This window comes from Sarcophilus harrisii, chromosome 1, assembly GCF_902635505.1.
Source record: "Sarcophilus harrisii chromosome 1, mSarHar1.11, whole genome shotgun sequence".
Lineage (NCBI taxonomy): Eukaryota > Metazoa > Chordata > Mammalia > Dasyuromorphia > Dasyuridae > Sarcophilus > Sarcophilus harrisii.
In genome coordinates this window covers 679013851-679034029 of record NC_045426.1, presented here as the reverse complement: position 1 = coordinate 679034029, position 20179 = coordinate 679013851, and the positions used below count along the sequence as shown (strand labels likewise).

The window sequence follows — 20179 nt, the reverse complement described above, 5'->3', positions numbered from 1 at the left end:
TAAGTAGCTCAAGTAGATTTGTCATTTTTGCCCCAAGTGAATCCTCCAAGTTTCTCTATTGCCGAGATGTGTCCATGTCCTTTAACTTTAACTTACTTGATGACAATTTTGTGCCTTGATCATACAGAAAAGAGGAGACACAACATAAGGTATAGGAGTTTTTTTTTTTTTCCTTTAGGAAAAGGAAATAGGTTGCCCTCTAACTACCAAAGGCAGGTCTCAGTCATTGCCAGCAAGTTTCTTGTCAGATTCCTCCTTAATAGGAGGAGGGAAAAATAAGTTAAGTTAGTGTTGCTTCAGGATTGAGGAATGTCGAATCATGGTTTTCTGCCCAGTAACTCCAGGACAAATGCCTCGAAATAGAACAGAGATCTGTTCAACATTCAATACAACATTCAATCTGACAAAGGCTTTGACCAAGGTCAGTTATGATGGTTTATGGGCAAAATTAGCCCAGGGTTCATCAGTATTATATTCCAGTGTCATGACAGCATACTCACAAGTTCTGAAAAGTGAATGATGCCCTTGGACTTTCCTAATCGCCAATGGACTGGGAAAAAAAAAGAGGGCCATGAACTTATTCACATGATTTTTGAAGTGATGTTTTCAGTATTGTTATTGGATGTCTTCAAGTTCAAAAAATAATAAACAATATAATAATAAAAAGTAATAAAAAAGGTGAGAATATAGAAACAGGTACAAATAGTTCATATGAACATTTGGAGTGGAGATCTAAACTTTCACATCTCATGTTTCTTTTGAGTTACTGAACTATAATAATAGACCAAACTGAATGACTATTCAGATAACATAGGATGGGTTATCAAAGAATATTTTCTCAGATTGTTTTCTGTCAGCCATGTTTTTTCTGCCTTTTCTAACTTAAGGGCACCTCCTCCTAAGGTTTACTTCAAAAGGTCCAACTAGAAATTCCAAGGTGTAAAGGGCAGAACTCTAGAGAAGTATACTTGAAAGAAGGTGTTAACTTAGTGGAATTGATAAGACAATGGTTATCTAGTTTAGTACTGTGAACTAGTTCTCTAGTTCAGTACATGTACTTAGTACTTAATATAGTTCTACAAGATTCACACTTACCATGATGTAATTATAATAGAGTACTAAGAGCCAACAAGGACTGGAAGAGACATTCATTCCATCTCTCGCCTTTTTGGTGGCTGACCTGTCCTCCTGCTTTCCCCACTCAGACCAAGGCCAGTCTGAAGAGCCTCCAGAAAGCTAGCCAAGCCCCAGGCAAAGAGACAGACTGAAGGAGACAATAAAGACATTTGGACTTTATCCCTGGCCATGTGAGTGGCGATTACTTTGCTGAAACGAAGGCTGGTCCCAAGACCTATGGAAAGCTAACCAGAACTGTGGTGTTCTTTTTCCAAAACACAGCCAGGTGATAAAAGTTCAGATCTTTTATTTTGTCCTTCAATACAGCCCGATTAGCTCAGAGGCCTGTCTCTCCGCTTGGTTCTAAGAGCTCCACCCGAATGTCTCCAAATCCAAAGGTTTGTCCTTCCCACTCCAGCCAGCACCAAGGTAGAAGATACAATGAATCTCTCTTGCCTCAGAAGATAGGGCTTGTGGGCTTCCTAGTAGAGTGCTCCTCTCCGACCCCTGGGAATGTTCCCAAATAACTCTCTCAAGTGGGGATTTATGCTACTTCTCTGAGAGTGGGATTGTGGGATATCGCCCAGCATGCTCTCTGGCCCTAAGAACTTCAAGGGATGTGTGAATTCCGATATCTCTTTCTAAACCCTGAAATCTCCCAAACACGTGAACTCCAATGAGTACTTAAATATTTCTTGCTTCTATGAGCTCTCTAAAGGTGTGAACACAAGCATCTTTTCTATCGGTTGTACTTAGTACCTTGCTTCAAGTTCCGGCCCAAAATATCTCCTTCCAAGATCAAATCAATCATTGAACCATGCCAAATTAGATAATTATTGTGTCTATCAACTCTAATGGCTTAACACTTTGTAAAGATTCCAACACAGAACATTACACCAGGGCACTAGAACATCTGATGCCCATGAATCACAAGATATTCAGGGTCATTTTGTCTGAGGCCAGATCTCAGGGTCATCTTTGAAATACCTTAAAGAAAAAAATTCTTCAACACTGGAGTGAACACTACAAGTGTTGAGACTTACACAGAACTAATCTTGAAGGTGTAAAACCTAGGCCAAGCTGCTTAACATTGTGGAACTGCATAAGAGATGTTTCCACCAGGATTTTCAAGTTAGCTAATCTCAATTAGCATGTGATGATCCCAGATAAGCTTGTAACTAAGGCCTGAAGGAAGAAATTAATCCTCAGTTTATTGATGACTTAAGTGATAATCACCAAAAAGAATCAGAATTCTATCATTTTAGTTATATAGACCTAGGAGTAGGGGTTAAAAGCAAAATTCTTCTTATAGTTCCTCAAAGGATCTTCCAGGATGTAATCCTAACTTGACAATATTGTCAAAATACAATGGATCTTACTACACTAAATGCTACAGGAACTGGAATGAGGACATTGAATGATACTATATAAACACGTTGCAAGGCTAGTTCCAAATCAATAACCAAGGCAAGTAGCATTATGGAACCAACCAACTGGTCAGTGTATAGGTAGAAATTTGAGGGGGGGGGGGCAGGGAGGGAGAATTATGTGATGTCTTTGTAGGATTCAATATTGTTTTCCCTGTACAAACAGAAGAGTCCAACTACATTATGGCCTTCTTAACTGTTAGAGTCCTTACAAAGTGTTAACTCACTGGAATGGATAAGGAAGTGTTAACTCACTTGGAATGGATAAGGAAGTGTTAACTCACTGGAATGGATAAGGAAGTGTTAACTCACTTGGAATGGATAGAAACAATACCTAAATTTACACCTTTAAGAACTCACACATTAGCTCACATATTAAAGTTCACAAGTCCAGGAAATTCACAAGTCAGGAAGGAGGAATCAACCTTTGAGTTCACACCTTTAAGAGATTATATACATAAGGAGCCATCACTGTCCTTCAGACTGTTGGAGGGCGGGACTATAGTAAAAACAAAGACTTTGTTTTGTGGGCCTTAAAATAAAGAAACTTCCTAGCCCTAATCGTCCTCAGCTGCCGCAACTGGCCCGAGGGTCGTAGTTTGAGGATCCCTGTCTTAGAGGCTCAGTCAAGAATCAGTGGAGGAGTCAGTTCGGGAGATTGACAGAGCCAGGATTCAGTCGGGAGATTAAGAACTGGAGATTTGGCAAGATGGAGGCGCTGGCAGAGGAGCAGCCGATGGTGGTGATCAAGCCTGAGCCGGAGGGACCGCTTGCGCTCCCTGCCTCGAAGCCGGGCGACTGTCCAGGCAAGAGCAGCGGGGGCAGCCCCAACAGCAGCCATAACGGAGGCAGAGGCGGCGGTGTCGCGGCGTCCTCAGCCGGCGGCGATGGCGGGACCCCCAAGCCCGCCGTGCCTCCTCCCGCAGCTGCTGCTGCAGCGGCGACAGCAGCCCCGGGAGGCGCGGCCGGGGCTCCGGCAGCGGCTGCCGAGGGCATCGCCTCTCAGGACCCACAGACCCTGCTGGCCGTGCTGCAGTTCCTGCGGCGGAGCAACCTACGCGAGTCTGAGGACATCCTGCGACGCGAGGCCCGGCTGCTGGAGGACGCCGTGGGAGCTGGCGCTCAGGGGGAGGTGGACAGACCCGGGGCCGAGACCACTAGCGCGCTGCTGAGCCGGGTCGCCGCCGCCGGATCCACCGGCCCGGACCCCGGCCCCGGAGTCTGCTCTGAATCCTCGGGCCCCGGTGCCTCGGGGGCCGGCACGGGGAACTCAGAGGCCGCTTCGACCGGGGCCGCTTCGACCGAGGTCGCTCCTACCCAAGTTGGAGTAGTTGCTATAGAAGACCAGCCTGATGTCAGTGCGGTGTTGTCTGCCTACAATCAACAAGAGGATCCAACAATGTATGAAGAGCACTACAGTGGACTGAAACATTTCATTGAATGTTCCTTGGACTGTCATCGAACAGAATTATCTCAGTTATTTTATCCTCTATTTGTACATATGTACTTGGAATTGGTCTACAATCAGCATGAAAATGAAGCAAAATCATTCTTTGAGAAGTTTCATGGCGATCAGGAATGTTATTATCAGGATGACCTTCGAGTATTAGCTAGACTTACCAAAAAGGAGCACATGAAAGGGAATGGGACCATTATGGATTTTCGAACAAGTAAGTTTGTTTTGCGCATTTCCCGGGATTCTTATCAACTTTTGAAAAGACACCTCCAGGAGACACAGAATAACCAAATATGGAACATAGTCCAGGAGCACCTGTACATTGATATCTTCGATGGGATGCCTCGGAGTAAGCAACAGATAGATGCTATGGTGGGAAGTTTGGCTGGAGAGGCGAAGCGAGAGGCAAATAAGGCAAAGGTCTTTTTTGGCTTGTTAAAAGAACCAGAAATTGAAGTTCCTTTGGATGATGAAGATGAAAAAGGGGAGAATGAGGAAGGAAAGCCCCCCAAAAAGAAACCTAAAAAAGATAGTATGGGATCTACAAGCAAAAAACAAGATCCTAATGCTCCACCTCAAAACAGAATTCCTCTTCCTGAATTGAAAGATTCAGAGAAGTTGGATCAGATAATGAATATGAAAGAAACCAGGAAACGTGTGCGTCTTGGTCCAGATTGTTTACCTTCCATCTGTTTCTATACATTCTTTAATGCATATCAGGGTCTCACTGCAGTTGATATCACTGATGATTCCAGTCTGATTACAGGAGGTTTTGCTGACTCCACTATTAGAGTATGGTCTGTGACTCCCAAAAAACTTCGACGTATGAAGACAGCAACAGATCTCGGCCTTATTGATAAAGAATCAGATGATGTTTTAGAAAGAATCATGGATGAAAAAACAGCAAGTGAATCGAAGATTTTATATGGTCACAGTGGACCTGTTTATGGGGCAAGCTTCAGTCCTGACAGAAACTACCTACTTTCCTCCTCTGAAGATGGCACTGTTAGACTTTGGAGTCTTCAAACATTCACTTGTTTGGTAGGATACAAAGGACACAACTATCCAGTGTGGGACACACAATTTTCTCCATATGGATACTATTTTGTGTCAGGAGGACATGACAGAGTAGCTAGGCTTTGGGCTACAGATCATTATGAGCCTTTACGAATATTTGCTGGCCACTTTGCAGATGTGAATTGTACACGATTCCATCCAAACTCTAACTATGTTGCTACGGGTTCAGCAGACAGAACAGTAAGGTTATGGGATGTCTTGAATGGGAACTGTGTAAGAATCTTCACTGGACATAAGGGACCAATTCATTCTTTGGCATTTTCTCCCAATGGGAGATTCCTGGCTACTGGAGCAACAGATGGCAAGGTACTTCTTTGGGATATTGGACATGGATTGATGGTTGGAGAATTAAAAGGTCATACAAACACAGTATATTCACTCAAGTTTAGTAGAGATGGAGAAATTTTAGCATCAGGGTCAATGGATAACACGGTTCGTTTATGGGATGCTATAAAAGCATTTGAATACCTAGAGACTGATGATTTTACTACAGCCACTGGACACATAAACTTGCCTGAAAATTCACAGGATTTATTACTGGGAAGCTACATGACCAAGTCAACACCAATTATACATCTCCATTTTACTCGAAGAAACTTGCTTTTAGCTGCAGGAGCTTATAGTTCACAATAAACTATCATCTATATTAAGACTTTTTGAAAGTCACTCTTTGGAAAAATAAAAGATACTAAAAAGTAAAATACCTCAAAGATGAACACTTAACTCACAAAAAGTGTCTTATCTAAAAGGATTTGGAAGGAGGCTGCCTGGAAATCTAAACTGGACAATAGTTCTACAGCAATTGCATATTTAACTATTTTCGGTGAGTTAGATACAAGGCATGGATGCTGTAGAAAGAAAACCGTGCTTTGGATTATGTGGAAACTGCATTCTCTGTTCAAATTTCATCTTAATTTATTTTCTTTTAAAAAGAAAACCTGATGGATGCCCATCAATTGGAGAATGGTTGAGTAAATTGTGATATATGAATGTTATGGAATGTTATTGTTCTGTAAGAAATGACCAGCAGGATGAATACAGAGAGGATTGGCGAGACTTACATGAACTGATGCTGAGTGAAATGAGCAGAACCAGGAGATCATTATATACCTCAACAACGATACTGTATGAGGATGTATTCTGATGGAAGTGGATTTCTTCGACAAAGAGAAGATCTAAGTCAGTTTCAACTGATCAAGGATCAAGCTACACTCAAAGAAAGAACATGAGGAAATGAATGTAAACTGCTTGCATTTTTGTTTTTCCTCCTGGATTATTTATACCTTCTGAATCCAATTCTCCCTGAGCAATAAGAGAACTATTCGGTTCTGCACACATCTATTGTATCCAAGATCTACTGTAACCTATTTAACATGTTTAGGACTGCTTGCTATCTGGGGGAGAGGGTGGAGGAAGGGAGGGGAAAAATCGGAACAGAAGTGAGTGCAAGGGATAATGTTGTAAAAAATTACCCTAGCATGGGTTCTGGCAATAAAAAGTTATTAAATAAATTTTTAAAAAAAGAAAAGAAAACCTGTAATTATTGACCAGTAATTTTTACCCACTTCAACGTTCAAAGTCCTTAGTGTCCAATATAACACTAAGTTTAGGTTGGTTTAACTCTTCCTGAATATATTCCTGATATGAAAAAAAAAATGAAATTTAGCCACTGTCTGGCATCTGATTACTCAAGTAGCAACAGATCTGTTGTCTATTTATAATAGTTTCCCATTTTTCACCTTAATTACATATGCTCTCAGCTCACTAAGATCAAATAAGCAGGGGTCTAGTCTTAATTTAAATAAACCTGTGGCCTCATAAGTAAATCTCACTGCACTATTTACATTTTAATAATACAAAGGAGAGCTCTCTAGATCTGTCTTAAAAGCTTTTTTTTTTTCAGTTTGACAAAGCTGTTATTTCAAGACACCATCTACTATTAAAAACCAGCCATTCTAAAGGTACACATGGGTTGCAATCTTGTAACTCGATTCATGACCACCAGATCCAATGAGCACATACAATATCTACTAGATATTTAACCTCTCCTCAGCAACCTGGATTCAATCCCTCTATGCTACAGAGCAAGGAAAAATGTGTAAATCCATCTTAAGGTGCTGAGCCTAGATTCAATAACCCTGAACATCATTTAATGATGTAGATGGCATTCTCCTGCCCTACTTCCCAACTTCAGATTTAGGGTTTTTTGGTTTCGCTATTTAAGGGTAAGTATCCCAAGGAACTTGATAGCAATGTTTATTATTTAAGCTATTTTTCTCTCATTGAATGGATTAAGTTGGGTTCTGTATGTTTTGTCCAGGTTTTAGCCTCAACTGTGCTTTTCAGTGTTATCTGATATTGTCCAGTTCCTTTAATGCATGTGCTAATTCGTGGTAAGTTCCTTGGCCTGAGATGGACAAACCAACTTGGTTCTTTAAACTGAATCCAAGAGTAACCCATTGCTAGTCCTTAAGGTTTTTTTTTTTTTTTAAGAAAAAAGGATATCCCATCCAGCGTCCAAAAAAAGTTCCCTGTACTTTTGAATGCAGTCCTCATAGTTGGTAAGATAGATGCTCAGAAACCATGTGTGAAGATGAACCTTGAGTTTTGAATTTTGCCGTCAATAATAGTCAGATCTTAGTTGTGTGTGAAACTAAAAGGAATTCATGATAACAAATTAAGCTAGAGTCAAGACAGTTTATGAATTCAAAAGTTCCTGGGTCACAATCTAAATATATAATCAACCCTAAAGCCTAAGTCACCACTGTGAAAGGTTCCTTTCCATTATAGGTTCTCCAAAATCCCGAGCCCTTGGTTTTTCCATCCAACTTAGCCCTGAACACTGTTTGCTACAAGATCAACTAACCAAACTGAAGGAAAGATTCATTCCAGATGAAGGCTATACTTGCAAGACAAGCATGGAAAAAGGGCCAATATAATATGTTATAAGGTGACTGGGCTAACATTCTTATCCAATTTATTTCATAGTCAATCTAGCAAGAAAGATTGCTCACCTCTAGTAGCACCCCAAGGTAAAAAATTGGTAGAAATTGTCTCATGGAACATTTGGAATGAACTGTCAAGACCAGAACATTGAAGTAAATATACATGACAATTACATAAAGTTAACCTACTAATAGAGGAGAAATCTCTAAATGAGGCTATTCAGGAAGTGGTAAAATATGAAAGCTCTTCCATAGTGAGCAGAAGCCATGTCAACTTCTGCCATCCAGAATATCTTTGATACTTAGCTCCTGGATTCCTTATCTTCCCATTTATCTTGTAGATAGGTCCTTCCTACTAAGTCCTATCCAGTCCTATCTATGATTCTATAATAAATGGGTTTACTGAGAATAAAAGTTTATATAGATTTAATGACTAGTCTTTATACCAGAGTGAGTTTAAACAAGAAAAAAAATGGTAAAAGATGTTAAGTGAAATCTTGTGAAAACCTGGTAAGTTTATTTTCAATTCGGAGTAAAAATAATTGTGTCTAGTTCTAAGCCATAATTAATGAAATTTGCTATTGAGAAAACCTCTTGGTACTATAACAGATAGTTTTGAGTAGATTTTCATATAAGAGTCTGATGGATCATTAAGTTAGTAATTCACCATTTGTTCTGTGATTTTAGGGAAAAGTTCGGATCCGCTCTTATAAATGATGCTCTCAGATTCAGTCAAAGTGAAAGTAAAATTTAATTATACAATACATGGAATAGAATGCTTACAATAGCAAATAATACATAAAAGATAAAGAATAATGAGAATTATGATTAGGATAGCAGAGAGAGAGAATACATCACCGATGGGGGAGCTCTGACTCTAATTTGTTTACAGTGGCTGGGAAACCCCGATAATTCAGTCTTTGAGTCCCAAACGGGAAAGTCCTAGGCAGATCGTCATCTCTGTAGGTGAGGTTTCAAATAGAGGAGGCTTTACCCGCCTTTTATAGGAGTCAGGACAAAGAAGGCTTTGAGCCAAATAAAGATATATAAGACAGGGAAGTACCAACAAGGGCTCCAGGTGGTTGTAGTCAAGTGTTGCACCAACAAGGGGGCCAGTCCTTATCGACAGCAATTGTTCCAAGGAGTGGCAAGTTCCTGGAATCATGTAGTTGGAGCTAAAACACATGTGGTACGTTCCCAGCTTATAGGTTAAAAAATGGTCAAGTTCTCACAGGAGAAGGAGCTAAAACACCTGTTCTTATGGGTTAGGGAATGGTCAAGTTCCCACAGGAGAAGGAGCTAAAAACATATGCTCTTATGGGTTAGGGAATGGTCAAGTTCTCACAGGGGAAGTCACATCTTACCTTGATTAGATTTACATGGTTCACATGGGGAAAGTCATTCACATGGAGATTGGGTTCACATGGTTCAGATGGAGATTAGGTTCACATGGGGAAAGTCACATTCTTTCAATGTTGCAAGCTACTTACAGGGTATATGAACCTGAACTATATTACAGGTATAGGTTTGTATCTGGGCAAGTTAGCACAGCATTTGTCCTAACCTTAAGGTGGTATTCTTTTGGCTCAGTTTCCAATAGTATTGCTTTGAACTGGCACATTTCCCACCTGGTTATTCCCAAGTCTGACTATGAGGTGGAATTGTTACTGCATGAATGGTTGTAAACTGATTTACTTGAAATCAAACCAAAGCTAAGAATGCTTTTATCCTGTCCTTCTCATTATATATATATATATATATATATATATATATATATATATATATATATATATATATATATATATAAGCTAAAACTACATTCCTATTACCAAATGAATCTGGGTCCCTATGCCATTAGGGGGAACTCATCACCTCCAAATAAAATGCTTTTCATTGACTTAGAGTTCTCTGAAAAATATTCAGTCAGACTGAATCACATACCTGGTGCATCAACACCCATAACTGGAGCACATTCAAAGGTGGACACTCAAAGTTCTATGTATAAGACTTAAGGCAGTTTGGAATCTAATGAAAAATACTTTAAACTTTTTCCCCGACTGTATGCTAGCTATGTGAGCAGATAAGTTTCAAAATTGTCAATTTACAATTGTAAAGAGTTTCTTCAGAGGGAAACTTTCTGAAGTCATGAAACTGCACTAAATGTTTATTTTTTTTATAGGCATACATTTTTATACAGTTATCTTGCTACATAATACATATGTTGTGAGTGGATGCCCATCAGTTGAAGAATTGCTAAGTTATTATATATGAATGTTATGAATATTGTTCTGTAAGAAATAATAAGCAGGATGATTTTAGAGAGTTCTGAAGAGACTTACATAAACTGATGCTAAGTGAAATGAGCAGAACCAGGATTTCATCCTACATGGCAATGGCAAAATTATATGATGATCAATTCTTATGGATGTGGCTCTTCAATGAGATATTCAGACCTGTTCCAATAATCTTGTGATGAGAACCATCTATACCTAGAGAGATGACTGTGGGAACAGAGTGGATCACAACATTGTTGTGATTGAGAAGTAATGCAATATATCTAGAAAACACAGATTCCTGATCCAGACCCCTCATTTTGAACCTTTCTATTGATGCTTACTATTGACATCCTAGGAGGGATAATCCCCTCTCTTTTGCATATCTCCTTAAGGATATGAAAATATTGAGCTGTCAAACAGTTCTTTTGCACTCCTAAAGCAAACAAGTAGGATTTAAATCTAACTACTAATTACCTATGTCTGGCAATTGAGGAATAAATACTACCACAACCTATGAAGTAGTGCTCAGATTAACAACTAGAATTGCTTTAGAGGCATACTGGGAGAGTTCATATGTTTACCAAGTTGATATGAGAAAGGTATTTGGATTTATGAACACTGAAAATAAGAAGCGAGAATGCTAAACCGGAGACAGATTGCAAGTAGTGATGGTAATTTTTTTTTTTTTTAGAATCTTACAAATCTGATCAATAGTCTCAAAATAAAATGGTAACATGTTCACAATCCTTTTAAAAAAAACATACCATATGGAGCACAAGTCCTATAAGGAACAATTCAAAGGAACTAGTAATAGTTATTACTATGGTTATAATATGGCAAAACAAAACACCTCATTATTTTCGAAATCTATCTAATAAGAGCTTATGGATACAAAACTGTTATGGGCCAGAACTTGAAACAAGGTGTTAACTAAATGGAATTAATAGAAACAATGCTTAAGTTTACACCTTTAAAAGTTCACACATTAGAGTTCACAAGTCTGGAGATTCACAAGTTTACACCCCCACAATTCCACTCTTGGAGGAGTCAATCTTTGAGTTCACACTATTGCACATATGTGGAGATCTGGTTCCCCCAGGCTACGGAGATAACGGTGGAGGGGATCGTGGCACAAGCCATGCTCGGAGCTTCTGTGAGGAAGTCGGTGAGGAGACCGGAACAGATGCTTTGAAGTTCTAGGGACTCAAAAGGAGGAAGTCCAAAGATCATCACCATGGATTTTCAACATCGGCCTGGGAGCAAGACTGGGAGCAGTGGGGTGGCTTCATCTTCTGAGAGCAACTGAGATAGAAGGGAACGCCTCAGACAGCTTGCTCTTGAAACAATTGATATCAACAAGGATCCTTATTCTATGAAGAATCATTTGGGTTCCTACGAATGCAAACTCTGCTTAACACTTCACAACAATGAGGGAAGCTACTTAGCTCATACTCAAGGAAAAAAGCATCAAACAAATTTGGCTCGGAGAGCTGCAAGAGAAGCCAAGGAGACTCCAGCCCAGCCAACCCCAGAGGAAGTCAAAGTGGAAGTGAAGAAGTTTGTGAAAATTGGTCTTCCAGGGTACAAAGTGACCAAGCAGTGGGACACAGAGATAGGCCAGCAGAGCCTCCTCTTCCAGATTGACTAGATTGACAGATTACCAAGAGCATCATGCCACATCTCTGATTCATGTCTGCCTACGAGCAGAGGATTGAACCCCCAGACAGACACTGGCAGTATCTTTTGATGGCAGCAGAACCCTATGAAACTATTGCTTTTAAGGTTCCAAGTAGAGAGATTGACAAGGCTGAGGGGAAGTTTTGGACCCACTGGAACAGAGAAACCAAACAATTTTTTCTCCAGTTCCATTTTAAGATGGAGAAGCCTCCTGCTCCCCCAGCTCTCCCGGCTGGGCCTCCAGGAGTGAAGCGACCCCCACCCCCACTGATGAATGGTTTGCCTCCTCGACCACCTCTTAGAGCTCTCCAAACCAAGGAAAGCTTACCGGGATATTTTGCGTAGAGCGTAGGCCGGAGCAAGATGGCGGCCCCACGCAGGCAATATGGGCTCATTTGCAGTTGAAGAAGTCTATTTTGCAGAAGCCATCGGTGTTTGACAATGACTCTGACGAGGAGACCTCCATGAGTGACTGCCTTCAGAAAAAAACCTTCAAGAAGCAAGTGATGAAGCAGAATAAACTTGAAATTCAGAAGGCCCTAGCAGAAGATGCCATTGTGTATGAATATGGCAGTATTTATGATGACATGCAGTGGAAGAAGGAAGAAAGTAATCCTAAATTGCTTTCAGTAAAAGACAGAAAGCCCAAGTAAATTCACAGCCTACTAAAAGCCGTGGAAATAAGAAAAAAAGGAGCAAGAGAAAAGAATGGAGAAGAAAATTCAGAGAGAACGAGAAATGGAGAAGGGAGAATTTGATGATAAAGAGGCATTTGTGACATCTGCTTACAAGAAGAAACTGGAGGAAAGCGCTGAGGAAGCAGAAAGAGAGAGGAGAGCGGCTGCCCTGGAGGCTCGCCTGGATGTAACCAAGCAGAAGGATTTCAGTGGATTTTATAGACACATTTTAAATCAAACATTTGGAGAAGAGGAAGTCCCTAAATGCAGCCTTCGGGAAGCCAGCTCTGGGATAAAGGAGGAGAAGCCTCGGGGTTATTCTGACGAACAGAATCTAGACGTCGGAGTCCGGGATGATAGAGCCAGGCCCAAAACCAGAGTGAAGGAAGAGGAAAATCCTGAGGAGAAGAGCAGTGAGGAGGAGGGGAACCGGGCCAGCCAGAGCCGCCGGAGGCATTCCAGCTCCTCGGGGAGGGCCGGGGGCAACGACCCAGCCCGGGGTGGGGAGGAGGGGGAAAGAGGGTCGTGCAGTCTGGCGTCAGGACCAACGTTCCCCTGACAGCGCTCTCCAGAAAGAAAAAGCCGAGAAGTACAAGCCCAGGGAGGACAGCGGTAAAGACCATGTCCGGAAAAGGCGAGAACCGGAGGAGAGAGGCAGGGGAAAGGGGGAAGAGAGAAGGACTGAGGCACGAGAGCAGAGGCGGGAGGATGGGGGGAGGGGGGGAGGAGAGAGAAGCAAGCCCCCCCCCCCCCCGGGACCGAGAGCGAGAGCCAGCCCGGCGGGGAAGTACTGGAAACCTGCAGGACGGTCCGGAGCGGGAGGGAGGCCGAGGCTGCGCAGAGAGCCGGGCACAGTGCCCGGAGAGAAGCAGGGACAAGGAGCCGGGCCTCGGACCTTCGGAGAACGAAGGGAGCACGGGGCTTGGGGCGCGAGACGGGCTGCCTCAGGGGGTCGCAGAGGGGGTCTCCAAGCGCCAGCACGAGGAGGGGGCAGAGAAGCCCCGTGAGGTGCTGAGCAAGTTTGCAAAGCTCAGCAGCTAAGAGACGGTGATGTCGGCCTGAGATCAGTACCTGGCCCGACAGGTGGCCCGCTGAGGGGCCAAAAGCTACATTGAGAAAGAAAAGGACTGAAGGTCCCAAGAGCAGCCCAAGAAGGGGAGGGTGTCTGTATTTTTTGGCATTTGTCGGGTTATATATATGTCCTCAGCTCACTGTATTTTAATGTAAACAAAAATGTCCTTAAAGAGAAGATCTAACTCGGTTTCAGTTGATCAATGATGGACAGATGCAGCTACACCCAAAGAAAGAACACTAGGAAATGAATGTAAACTGTTTGCATTTTTGTTTTTCTTCTCCGGTTATTTTTACCTTCTGAGTCCACTTCTTCCTGTGCAACAAGAGAACTGTTCAGTTCTCTACACACATATTGTATCTAGGATATACTGTGATATATTTAACATGTATAGGACTACTTGCCATCTAGGGGAGGGGGTAGAGGGAGGGAGGGGAAAAATCGGAACAGAAGTGAGTGCAAGGGAGAATGTTGTAAAAAGTTACCCAGGCATGGGTTCTGTCAATAAAAAGTTATAATTATTTTAAAATATATATATATATATATACATATATATATATATATTTTTTTTTTAAAGAGGGTGTGAATGAAAAAAGTTTATTAAGTCCTGGTCTAGAGTATATCTAATAAGTGATTGTCCAGCCTGCTTTTCCCTGAAATAGTCTATTCCCCTTTTGGATTTTACTAATTGTTAGACAGTTTGTGTTTTTTATTCTTCCTTACATTAGACTTGCATTTACCTCTTCGTAATTTCTATTCATTGCAACTAGCCATACACTCTGAGGCCAAACAGAAAGTAATAAATTAACAAATATTTATTAAGCACCTACTAAGTGCTACAATATAAGTCACCAAGCATTTAGTAAGCAGTGTGTTTAGAGAGTCAAAAAGATAGTCCCAGCCTTCAAGGAGCTTACATTCTAATGAGAGAAAACAACATATAAAATACAAGTAACATCCAGATAGTTAAAGATAGCTATCATTTTTCTGGGAGATCTTTTCTTCTCCAAGCAAAACCTCTCAGTGTAAACACATATTAAGCATCTAGTATGTGCAAGTCATTGTGCTAAGTGCTGAGTATGCAAAAAAAAAAAAAAAAAAAAAAAAAAAAAAAAGAGAAAGAGAGAGAGAGACAAAAGACAAAAATAATCTCTGCTTTCTAGGAGTTTACAGTCAAATGGGAGGGGAGACATTATTCCTATGCATCCTCTTGTGATATAATCTCAAGGACCCTGTCCATCCTGATTGCCTTTATATGGTCATTCTCCGGTTTCATCACTGACTTTCCTAAAATGATGTAACTATAATGAAAACTCTCCTCCAGAAGTGATATCATTAGGAAAGGGCATTACAGGATACAGAACCCATACTCATTTATTGTAGTCCAATAGTGTGTTTATTTCCCTGATTGCTGTTTTACACTATTGGCTCATAGTGAGCTTGACTCATCCTATCCCCCTTATTTTTTTTTTCAAAAAATTTTGTCACAACTCATTTTTTTTAATTTATAAAGTCGATTTAAGCTCAAATATTAGACTTTCTATTTATTCCTATTCAATTGCCTATTTTAAGATTTGATCTGATAGACCAAATAGATTGGACTGGGAAATGAGACCTGTGTTGTAAAATCACTTTTTCTTCATGCTTACCTATATAATCTCAAACAAGTGACTTCTCTCTCGTCTCCTCAGTTTCATATTCTGCATAAAAATTGGATTCTTAATCAGGGGTCCAAGAACATAGATTTTGGAGGACTCCTTAATTTGAATGGGAAAAAATACATCTTTATTTTTGTCAATGTTTATCTGAAATTTGGCCTCTCCTTTAATGATAAATGTGGGCAGCAATATGTAGGGCATTCTTAGGTTTCACCACTCTTGCCTGAGGAATCCACGATCCAAAAGCATTAAGAATCTTGAGGCTATGGGAGCTCTATTGCCTTCTAATGTTTTCTCTATGGTACCTTCATTCTAAAATAGCAAAAAGTAATGTATTTCTTCATTTATAAAATATGAGGATCAACTGAAGGAATTGGGGGAAAGAGAAGATTGGAGGAGGACATATCATTATCTTTCACCATATGAAGGTTTTTCCATCAGATTGTACATTCTTTGAGGGCAGGGACTAGCTTTTGCCTTTTATTTTGTATGGACAGCACTTATTATAGTGCCTGATACATAGTAGGCACTTAACAAAGATTGATTGACTAATTTCATGAGAGATTAGATTTGTTCTGCTTGGCTGCTGTCATACGAAGATTCCTTATAGCCAGGTATAAATGATTCACCCAATAGATGCAAGAGACATATTGTGATGATGATGAATGATGATGATGATGATATCTATTTAGCACTTTAAGGCAGATATGTGTCACAGTGAATAGAGTGCCATGCTTGAAATCAGGAAAACTCATCTTCCTGAATTCACATCTAGCTATGTGACTGAGCAATTCACTTTACCCAGTTTGCCTCAGTTTCCTCATCTGTAAAATGAGTTGGAGAAAAAAATGGCAAAACTACTCCAGTATCTTTGCCAAGAAAAGTTCAAATCGAATCACAAAAAGTCATACAAGACTGAAAAACAATTAAACAACAAAAATAGCACTTTAAAGTTGGCAAAGTTCAAAAATTATCTCACTTCGTCCTCAAAATAACTTGCAAAAGCACATACTTTTGTCCTTTTACAGATGAGGTAACTAAAGCAAACAGAGGTTAAGTGATCTCCCCAAAGTCACACAGGTAGTAAGTGTCTGAAGCCAGATTTGAATTTATTTTTCTGACTCGAGGTTCATGGCTATATCCAATGAGGAAAGAAAGAGAGAAAGAGGGGGGGGGAGAGGGAAAGAGAGAAAGAGAGAGAGAAAGAGTTTTGTGGAGTACTATGATGTCCCTTTCATCTCTCTTTTTCTTCATGGAGAGAACGCTTAGGTGATGGTGCCTGCAGCCTCTTCACTTCTGGTTTATCCATCAGGAATGAGAAGTTAAAGGTACTCACACCGACAATCTTTAATGGGTTCCTGCAGATTCTAGATATCACATCACCAATGCAAAGTGTTCTTCTCTGAAATGAAAAAAGGAAACTCTCGGGCTGTAGCTGGTTCCATATCATTAATGTTCCACATTCTGGTATGACTTATAAACCTATGTGTTCCACAGCCCAGGAACTTCCTCTTGACTATATCACAGTGCTTGATCCACCTCAGGAAAGGCACACTGGTCTAGCTGTATATTATTAGGTCTAATGCTAGAAAATCACTTCTAAAATTCTATAAGCAGATTTAGGCTCATTGGATGGTGGGGAGGAGGAGAGGACCTCAAACAATTAGAAGTATACACAAGTGAAATGGGTTATCTCACAAAGGATGCTTTCCCTATAACTGGAGGTTTTACAACTCCATGGACTCCCTGAGACTGATTTATTGGGGGCCACAGATAAAAGTAGACAGGTGTGGATGAGGTTTAATCTGCATCATTGTCAAAAACACACAATGTTGTTGAAAAGTACTATTTGTGTGGAAGCACTTAGGTATCTTGCATGTGGGTGTTAATTGTAACACTTTTTTTCTTCACTCTAAATTTTGTGCAGTTTCCTTTTAGGAAGGCACACTCTCGAGTAACAAACCCCACCACCCCACCCCATCAAGAGATAAAAAACAAAAAAAGAATGGTAGACCTGAAGAATGACTTCTTCCCTACTCAAAGCTTAGAGGAGAGTAAGGTTGGGGAGAAAGGGTATGAAGAGTATACGAAAAGGCATCTTTAATGCTGCTTAAAGTAATTCATAAACCTGAAGTAAATTTTTTTATCTTGTATTTATTTATCTTGTATTGATCACTGTATTGGTTGTTTTTGTCATAAGAAAAAAAATCAAGCTAGAGACAAATTCACCACCTCCAGAACTGATTGTGATATAAAGAAAAAAGTCAGTAATTGAATTATAAAATGGGAAATGTAGGGAATGTAAAAAAAAAAAAAAGATATAAATAAAAATGTATTTTAAAAAAATAATTATCCATGGTTACAAAGCTAACAAATGTTGGTGGTAGGAGGGTTCTTAATATTTTTTTTTTCCTACAAAGGACACCTTTGGCAGTCTGGTAAAATCTATGGACTCAATCTTAGAATAATGTTTTTAAAACACATAAAATAAAATACACAGGATTACAAAATAAACAAATTGTATTAAAAAAAACATTCTGTATATAGAAAGAGTTTGATCATATGTGATTTTCTAGCATTAGAGCTAATAATTTCAGGAACTTAAAATAGTTATGAATGTAAATGATATTTTGAGATATTTATAATGTCATATGAAAATATCTGTGATTTTTATTGGTGGCAAAGTCATAAATACTGCTAAAACTACTGTAATTTATTACCTATGTTCACATTTCAGTTAGTTACTGGTGGAACTTGTTTGTGTCTTGTTTTTTTGTTTTATTTTGTTTTCCTATTCAACTCCATGAATCCCCTGACATTTATTTATTTATGGATTCTTAAATGATTCTGAGTTCAGTTCTATAACTCTTTTCAATTGCAGCAATGTATCTAAAATACTTTTTAAACCTCACTGTGTTACATATAATAATGTTACTGAGAGAAATAATTATTAAAATGCCAATTATTGGGGAAAATCTAGGATTTTTGGGTTTTTCCTTTTTCTTTCTGTTTCCTCATTCTCTACTGGGGTCAAGTCAGCATCTAAAGGACATTGCATTTAATGAGATTAGATTAATTTTCTTCTCAATCTTGTTTAGACCCTACTCAAGGGAGGAGTCAGGAGTCAGGAAGCATTTAGGGTTAGAGTCAGAAGCCCATTGTGTTCTACTCAAATTTGGGGTAGAACCTTTGTCTAGGTTTGTGATGACCGTGTATTTTAAAATCAGCCAGAGTCAGGAAGACAGGATAAGGGAAAATGCTTGATCTTTATTCTTTGCAGAGGTGAAGGGGAATGGCAATACGGAGTGAGAGCAATCATGACAGGAATCCGGCCAGCAGTGCCTCTGGTTCTCACACTCCACCCACCAAATCCTCTACACAATCTCCTATACAACACATCAAACTTGCACAGAGAGTGGGCGGGGCCATTCTTTCTCCAAGCATATATTAATATTGTTCAATTGCTAATTAGCCTCAAGTGCTTGGGACCAAGAGCTTCAGTCCATTATATAGGTTGCCCAAAGCTAGGGGATGATCTGGTAGTGAGAGTGTTCAAAATCACATTCCCCCAGCCCCTAATTAGAATGGATCCACCTCTCATTATACTATTCATTCTTCTCATTAATTATTAACCAAAGTTGATTGCCATTCTCAGGAACACCCACTCTTCCAAGCATATAAGCACTGAGCAAGTTCCATAAGAGATCTTTAGTATTCAACACTGTCACTGACCACTTTTATTAATTATCTGTTATCATAATTAATAATTTTTTTGCCCAGAAATTATCTCTTGAATTTTTTATATGTCATATTACTTTATTTTTTCACATGGAGAGTTTTACTTTGACATATTTAAATACATTGTTTATCAATAATTGGTTAACACGCAAAACTTGCTGATATCACAGTTTCTAGCCTCCTTTATCAAAAAGTAATTGAAATTGAATCACTATTAGGGAACTTCCTAATTTTAGCATGAGAAACAGGAGGGAAGGAAGAAAACAGAAGAAAAGATTGAGAGAGAGGAGAGAGAAAAGAGAAAGGCAGGGGTGAAGAAACAGAGAAAGACAGAGGTAGAGAGAAATTGTGCTACATTTTCAAAAATTTATAGACAAATTAACCAGCCACTTTCCCAGTGACACCTGGATGTGTTTTGGGACTATAGTGAAAAACAATAGAAAGGTCTTTTTTAGCCTTCTGGGCATCATTTAGTACCATCTGAGCTGGTTCAGTTATCTCAACATAGTCTCAGATTATAAAGTCAATTTGTCAAAGTGAGCTGTTCTCGGGAACATAAATCATTAAAGCTAAAATTTGCAAAAGCCACAAAAGAAGTTGGTGTCCTAGCCATACCTCCATGATGCCAGTACACAGAGATGAAGAGCAATAAATGTAATCAATCACCTGAATGTCATGTCTACCACAAACTCTAAATCCAGGTGTATAGAAATTCTGAGGAAAGCTTTCCTTTTTCTCCTAGATGTCTGGCATCTTACTGTACATCCCTTGGCACGGTGCTAGGATTCTTTTAACAGCTAACACCTGAATTATTATTCCTTAAAGTTTTATTCTGAGATTTTTTTGATGAAATACTATGGATTAACAGAACAGCTAACAAGATTTAGGAATGTTTTTCATTTAGACTGCATACCTGACCGGAGGATGGGAAGAAGTGAAAAAGGACTAGAGATTCCATTGTAGTATGGACTTCTACAACATCAACAAGCAATTATTTAGCCCTTGCCTGAGAATCTCCAATGATAGGGAACTTTTAGAAGCAACTCATTCTATCTTGAGA

The 20179-nt window shown here is 39.7% G+C and overlaps 1 protein-coding gene and 2 pseudogenes across 1 annotated transcript; all 3 read left to right on the top strand.

The window, feature by feature from the left end:
- The first annotated feature begins 3252 nt into the window (after positions 1–3252).
- On the top strand, positions 3253–5709 carry LOC100929556 (transcription initiation factor TFIID subunit 5-like). Its single transcript, XM_031951041.1, has 2 exons — positions 3253–4967; positions 5133–5709. Exons 1-2 carry the CDS (start codon positions 3253–3255, stop codon positions 5707–5709), a joined length of 2292 nt encoding a protein of 763 aa, XP_031806901.1.
- Positions 5710–11523: 5814 nt separating this feature from the next.
- Positions 11524–12319, top strand: LOC116420819 (annotated as a pseudogene).
- A 1-nt stretch (position 12320) lies between these two features.
- LOC100919128 lies at positions 12321–13914 on the top strand (annotated as a pseudogene).
- Positions 13915–20179: the final 6265 nt, after the last annotated feature.